The sequence below is a fragment of the Octopus bimaculoides genome, chromosome 21 (genome assembly GCF_001194135.2).
Source record: "Octopus bimaculoides isolate UCB-OBI-ISO-001 chromosome 21, ASM119413v2, whole genome shotgun sequence".
NCBI classification, from domain to species: Eukaryota; Metazoa; Mollusca; class Cephalopoda; order Octopoda; family Octopodidae; genus Octopus; species Octopus bimaculoides.
In genome coordinates this window covers 37449652-37457493 of record NC_069001.1, presented here as the reverse complement: position 1 = coordinate 37457493, position 7842 = coordinate 37449652, and the positions used below count along the sequence as shown (strand labels likewise).

The 7842-nt window shown below is 37.9% G+C and overlaps 2 protein-coding genes across 3 annotated transcripts in view; one reads left to right on the top strand and one right to left on the bottom strand.

Moving 5' to 3' along the window:
- LOC106868786 (outer dense fiber protein 2) overlaps positions 1 to 7842 on the top strand; it is a 94263-nt gene that overhangs the window by 20926 nt on the left and 65495 nt on the right. The gene's annotated exons all lie outside the window — the stretch shown is intronic.
- LOC106868797 (UDP-galactose translocator) overlaps positions 1 to 7842 on the bottom strand; it is a 43190-nt gene that overhangs the window by 15005 nt on the left and 20343 nt on the right. For both annotated transcript variants that reach the window (XM_052975553.1, XM_014914216.2), the window contains exon 2: positions 6552 to 6741. Coding sequence is in view for 1 of the 2 variants with exons in the window: in XM_014914216.2 (XP_014769702.1) it covers positions 6552 to 6654 (103 nt within the window). In the remaining variant the exon portion in view is untranslated. The remainder of the gene's footprint in view (positions 1 to 6551; positions 6742 to 7842) is intronic.

Genomic DNA, 7842 nt, shown 5'->3' with positions numbered 1-7842 from the left:
CAGGGGGTTGTTGTTGTTGTTGTTGGTCGTGGTGGTGGTGGTGGTGGTGGTGGTGGTGTTTGTATGTGTGTGTAACAATGTTTTTGTGATGAATGAATACAGGTGTTTGTGTGTGTGTGCGTGTAATCAGTTGGGGGCGGGGTGAGTGGTATTTGTGTAAAAGTGTGTGTGTGTTTGTGCGTGTGTTTGTTTGAGTGTTCTGTTAAGAGTGTTTAAATACAAGTTTGTATGTGTATTCAAATGGCTAAATGTGTGTGTGTGTGTAAATTTCTGGTGTGTGCATGTGACATGGTGAGGTCAGAAAATTTTTTGGTATTATTTATTGACCATTACACATGTTTCATTTACTAATGGGAGTTACAAAATAGTAAGTGTTGGATAAATATGTAAGAATTCTGCAACTGGAAATTCTTCAGACAGAGAATCAAAATAATACAAAATTTACATTCTGATGAGACGTCAATACATAATTAGTAATCAGGAAACGTATAAATAATTGGGAGAGAGAAAGAAGAGCAAATCTAGCAGTAAAGAGGAAGTTAGATGTATACATCCACCCATACATACACACACACACACACACACACACACACACACACACACACACACACACACACAAGTGGGTGCTGAAAAGTTGCTGGCTGGCTTTTGGTAAAAGAGAATTCAGGAGGATCGGTTAATTATGATTTTATTCAATGTATTCCCTTCTCAGATTCACACACTTATTGCAGTGGTCCTTCAGTTTTTATAAGCCAGGCCTTTCACGATACCCTTAAATCCAGGAACTTTTCCTCGTGTGTGTATATATATATATACATATATATGTGCATACACACACATACATACAACTTCCTGTTTTGATATATATAGTAACTCTGCAAACAATATTTCCAGAATTTTCAACTCTAATATGTATCTCACATCAATACAACAATGATAACATTTACATACTGGATTGTAATGCTGGAATAAGGAGACATACTTCAAGGGGACATAACTTGGATTTTCCCTACCTATATAATATATATAATTATAAAGGGAGAGAGAGAGAAGGAAGGGAACAGGCAGCTACATGACTGTTGTTGGTCAAGAGATTGAATAGAAACAATGTATTGGAAGAGAGGCAAAGTGAAGGGAAAGGGAGAGAATGAGAGAGAAGAGAGAGAGAGAGTGAAAGAGAGACAGAAAGGGGAGATAGAGTGTTGTATGACAACAATAAGTGAGTAAAGAGGCAGTAATGTGTGTGAGAGAGAATAGTAATGAAGGTGAGTGATGGTAAGAGAGAGAGAAGGACAAGTAGTGATGGTTATCAAAAATGAGTGAGGAGGGAGGGAATGAGTGGTGAGAGAGAGAGAGAGAGAGAGGTAGGTATGACTAGCAATAACGATAGGGTTTGATGGACTGGGTTGACAGCCGATGCACTGCTGCCCATCAAACCTCCCAAAACCCACAGAACAATGGGGACAAGAAAGAGTGGTTGCACAGAGGCCCTTTGATAGTTGTGAGGGGGGGGTGATGCGAGAGTAGCAAAGAATGGAGAAGAAAGACAAAAAGAAAAAAAAAACAGTATTAAAAAACTCTTTGTTTGGGTGTTATCAGCCAGAAATTTATTTATAGTTTCGGTTGTTTGGTATTTATATATCTATATATATATATATATATATATACAATGGCATATTTGCATTATTTCATAAACACTTGGATAATGGTATCCATACAATCTTCAACAAAAGATTGTTTGAGTTGCCAAATATTTTTATAGATTTGGTCCTTTTGTTTCCATGCAGCATGAATGGCAGAAAATATTTTTGTTAAATATGAGGTTAACAGGTCACCATCCTGATTCCCAACGAAGACAATGGATACCATGACAACAATTTCAGACAACGGGAAATCTACTGGAAGGAGCGGGAAATCTACTGGAAGGAGCGTCAAAGCATGGGGAACCTGTTTCTATCTCAGCTGAAGTAAACCAGCTCCTGGGGAAGGGAGGGGGGTCAATTGAGTAGCTGAGACACTTCAAATCTCTTAAACATAAGTTTAATGATAATAATAATAATGATAATATAATAATGCCAGGATGCAGTACCAGGCAGTGGCTCTCATGGCTTCTGATCTTAATTGATTGGAAGTGTTATCATGGACATATTTTAATTTGGTATAAAAGATGGGCTACTGTAAATATTCTGCTCAATACCACAGATTTGCTTGTCAGTTGTTTGACCTTAACCAGTTGAGCATGTCCCTTAGTGGCTGACAGTATGTGTGTCATTGTGTTTACTCCCTGTCACCATTAGACAACCAGTGTTGGTCTGTTTATATCCAACATAACTTTATGGTTCAGCAAAAGAGAATAAGTACCAGGCTTAAAAAAAAAGTCCAGGTGTTGATTTCTTAGACTAAAACCCTTTAAGGTGGTGCCCCAACCTGGCCACAGTCCAGTGACTGAAATAATTAAAAGGCAGTAAATAGGTAACCCATGTAACCATGGAAACACAAATTTGAAAGCCAAACAACCAACCAACAGACAAACAAACAAACAGAGTTTTTTTTTTCTGTTAATAATGGCAATATGGTGGCCAGGAATCTGATTGGTTTGGCAACTTTGCTATGGGATGGCGTCCCTGAGTATATTTTGCTGGATTTGGGACTTTCTGATACAATGGAGTGTATTGTTTCACAATGCAGGGTTTAGGTCCAACCAAAATCAGTTTCAGGTTTTTCTGGGAGTGGAGAGGGAGAAGGGTCAGCCAGGGTGGGGGAGGGGAATCCCCCCTCCATTCAGACACACACTGGGAGGTGGTAGGGGTGGGTAGGGGAATTAGGCGAGGTCCATGTCAGTTGATGGAAACCCTTGTGCTAGTAAGTTGTAACCTTGAGTGAAGGTTTAAAAATAATCATCATCATCAGCCACACACACACACACACACACACACACACACACACACACACACACACACACACACACACACACACACACACACACACAACACGTCTTTTCTACAAGGAAACCATTTTCCTTGTTAAACCACAAAAAAAAAATATTTATCCACCCATGCAGTGTTGAGCACACATTCTCAGTGCAGTAATAGCATTATATATGTATGTATACATACATGTGTATTATGTTTGTGTGTGTGTGTATACACGCACACACACTACATAAATATGGATATATGCATATATATATATATATATATATATATATACATATTCCTATCTATCTATCCATCTACCTACCTATCTATCTATATATATATATATATATATACACACACACACACACACGCTCTTACACACACACATATATTTGTATGTGTATATGAGTACATGATGGGGAGTAGGGTGTGTCGGAGTGGTTCGGGTGGAAGTGGTAACAACCTGGAACATGAAATTCTATGTAGGACATGAAGTACATGTGACATCGGGGCAGAGATTTATATGACTGATATTGTTTTAGCAGAGTGGCTAGGGTTAGATGTGAAAGAGAGAGGAGTGGGCAGGGTGAGAAAAAGGTTAGAAAAGGGCTGGAGGGGAGAGGGTGAGAGAGAGAGTGAGGGAGAGCATCATGCTTCTCCACCCTGTTTCCTCTACATCTGAAATTGAAGATGGCATTGTTTGGAATTGTAAAGGAGTTCTGCTACTACTGGTACCACTGCTGCTGCTTGTGGCCTTGGTGGTGCTGGTGGTTGGGAATTTTAGGGTAGATTTAATATTCCTGTCAGACATCCTAGATGTTAATGGAAATATAATCTTTTTTTCTTATTAAGATACAAGGTCAGCAGTTTTGAGGGGAGGGGAAAGTCAATTACATCACCCACCCCCTCCCCACCTCTCTAGTGTTCAGGTGGTATACAGTTTGTCAACTCCAGTAGGATGAAAGCAAAGTTGATTTTGGTGAAATTTGAACTCAGAACACAGAGATGAAGAAAAATATCACTCTGCATTTTGCCAGGCATGCTACCAAATCTGCCATTTCACCTATAATAGAAGATTAAGACTTTACCCTTCATCCTTCTGGGGTTGATAAAACAATGTACCAGTGGCACTGGGGTAAATATAGCACTGGGGTAAATTTGATATTCCTATAAAGTATCCTAGATGTCAATTGGATTATAATTGAAGATATAAGTTTCTCTTCCATACTAACTTCAGCTTTCATCTATTCGGGGGTTTGATAAAATAAAGTACCAGTGGAATACTGGGGGTTGATTTAGAATTCTTAATAACAATCCACATGTGAATGGTATCATTATAGCAGGAGACTAAGAATGAGATTGAAATGGATGACATCTGGTTAAGTTTGCAAAATATAAGTTAGTAAAAGTTACTAACTCAAGGAAACTTGTTTAAATTAGGTCAGAAAATGTTGAAAGATGTTAAAAGCTGGTGTCTGGAGCTAGGCCAGAGTAAACTGGTTTCTAAAAATATTATTCTAACTAAAGATAACAGCATGAAGGCAAGTAGTGGCTTCCTGATTTATTATTATTATTATTAGTAGTAGTTGTAGTAGTAGTAGTATGTTAATATAAGTTTCGCAACAGTAAATACTCTGCTTATTTTAAACAGTATTATATGTTTAAATGTAGTGAGTTTGTTTATATCTATGCATTTATATACATTTATATGGGTATATATATCATTGGATACATACATACATACATACACGTACTCACACACATATGTATGTAAATACAGATATGCATATATATTATATATATGTACATATATATAATATAATTATTGGCTAAACTGGCAATATGACCATCCCCCAATACCACTTTTATTTGTTTCAGTCATTTGACTGCGACCATGCTGGAGCACTGCCATAAAAGGTTTAAGTTGAAGGAATCAACCTCAGGACTTTTTCTTTGTAAACCTTGGGAGTGGATTTGATAAATGGAAACTGAAAGAAGCCCATCATATATATATATATATATATTGGCACGTAAAAAGCACCATTTGAGCGTGATCGTTTCCAGCTTCACCTTACTGGCACTTGTGCTGGTGGCATGTGAACAAAACATTGGACTGACTCCTGTGCAGGTGGCACATAAAAAACACCATTTGAGTGTGGCTGTTGCCAGTACTGCCAGACTGGCCCTTGTGACGGTGACATGTAAAAAGCACCCACTACACTCATAGAGCGGTTGGCATTAGGAAGGGCATCCAGCTGTAGAAACTCTGCAAGATCAGATTGGAGTCAAACCAAACGATAACAAAGGAGATCTACTGTGAGCAGCTTCAGTGACTTAAGTCAGCGCTAGAAGAAAAATGACCCATCTTTGGTTTCAAGACAAAAGGTGTTCTTCCATCAGGATAATGCTCAACCACATACTATGAGGATGACATTCCAAAGGCTGGAGCAGTTTGAATGGGAAGCAATACCCCACCCACCATATTTGCTGGACATTGCCCCATCTGATTATTATTTATTCCACAGTCTTCAAAACAATTTGGACGGAAAAAATATGAATTCTGTAGACGAGGTCAGAAAAGTACTGGACGGATACTTTTCCTCCTGGGCAAGTGAATTTTGGAAGAGGGGCCTTGCAAGTCTACCACATACATGGAAGACCATTGTATGAAAATGAAGGAGAGTATATTTTTGATTATAAAGGAACTGTGTTTATCTTAATTTTGAAAAAAAATAAATATAAAAAAACCACATTATTTATGGGATGACCCAATATATATGTGTGCGTGTGTGTGTGTGTGTGACGATGATGATGATGATGATGTTGCTGTAGATTTAAGTTAACATTAATTAGAGACAAATGTGGTTGTGCTTATTATCCAAACAATCCTCATCTTTGTTTCATGAGTAATTGGTTGGTTGTATGTAGGAGCATTTCCATACATGTGCTATATCATATGTCATGTTTATATCACACATATGTATAAATATAAATGACAACCAATGTTATTTCTTCTTTTGAGTAAAAGTTTGCAAGCTGAGTCAAAGGAGAGAAGTTATATCTAGATAAAATCTCCATATAATCTATATATATATATATATATATATATCTATATATATATATATATATATATATATATATATATATAATCTCATATATATATATATATATATGGAGAGAGAGAGAGAGAGAGAGAGAGTTAAATATAGATGAATACGTGTATATACTTTATTTCTGCTGCTTTTAAATAAAGCATATTACTCTACCTCTGGTATTTGAGTACTCTTTTTTCCACCTTGTTGCACATTTATGTGCTTACTCTGATATATATATATATATACACACACACACATATATATCATCATCATCATAAGGTCCGTTTTCCATGCTGGCATGGGTTGGACAGTTTGACTGAGGTCTGGAGAGCCAGTGGCTGCATCAAGCTCCAATCTGATCTGGCAATATTTCTACAGCTGGATGCCCTCCCTAATGCCAAAGTTGCCATTTTCGTGACACCAGGGTGCATTTACGTGCCACTGGCATGGGTGCCAATTTGCATGACACCACTTGCCTATAATTGTTCCACTTTTCACCCTCACCATAAAATCAAACAACCACAATGATGTTACTTACTTTCTGTTGGGTTGTTGCCACTCACTGCTTCACTGGGCTCCTGTCTGTGAGTTTCCTGCTCAACATTGAGCATTACTGAGTTCTGGTGTTCCTTGTTAGCCATTTAGCTGACCACAGAAACACAGAGAGAGAATGAGGGATGAGGTATAGATTGGCTGACAAACAGACAGGCTGAAGATGTTACAGATACCTGAAGAGACAAGAAGAAGAGAAAATACATCAGAATATATATATATTTTGCTGTTCTAGATTTTAGAGATGAGGGATTCTGTACATTATTTACATTGGACAAATATTTGTCCTCATCTTGTTTGTGGTTTAACCACAACATTTCAGCTGATTTACTTTCCAGGCTTCATCAGGTGTCCCAGTAGAATTTTGAACCCAGCCCTGGGTTCTCAGTCCTAAGGTATTTTTTTTGCTTATGCTATTATTATTATTATTTTATGTTTGACTTTTGCTTTGTTTTTGTACAAGTTGGATCCAAGTCTCACCTAGAGACCTCAAGAGACAACAAGTTAGAAGTTCATGTAGGTGTTATGCCTAGGGTACCATATATTTGGATTTGTACATAGTGTTGTTCTAGAGAATGTTTAAGAATATTTATTATTATTATTATTATTATTATTATTATTGAAGGCACTGCCTGGAATTGAACTCGGAATCTTGGGGTTAGTAGCCTGCATTCTTAATGAAGGCTGGAAAGTAAATCAGCTGAAATGTTGTGGTAACAACAAACAAGATGAGGACAAATATCCGTCAAATGTTTTCTCCTTTCTTTAAATTGCAAAGTCTTTGATCAGATCTTTGCTATAATTATATTTCCGATCATATAAATCACTTGGAATATTATTTTAGCAAGTTTAAATTGATTTCTGTTGTGCCGTAGACCATTTACCATTTCTGTGGTGCCCTCCCCCCCTCCTTCCCATGATGCTCTAAGCACATGCTTAGTTTGCTTAATGGTGAATTCTGCGTTGCTCTTAATGTAGTTCTCAAGGAGATTCAGTGTGACACCAAAATGTGTCGAAGCTGTCCCCTTTGAATTACAAGTAGAACTCATTCTGGCTAGCTGAGTGGAGTGGAGCTACGTGAAGTAAAGTGTCTTGCCCAAGGACACAGCGCGCTGCCAGGTTGGTTGGGAATCGAACTCGTGTCTTTACAATTATGAGTTGAATACCTTAACTGCTAAGCCAGACACACCCTCGCGGGGGGGGGGTAAAGAATAACCAAGTGGTCTGTGTGGGTGGGTGGGATTAGAAGGTCCAAGAGAAGAGAAAGAATTGGTGAA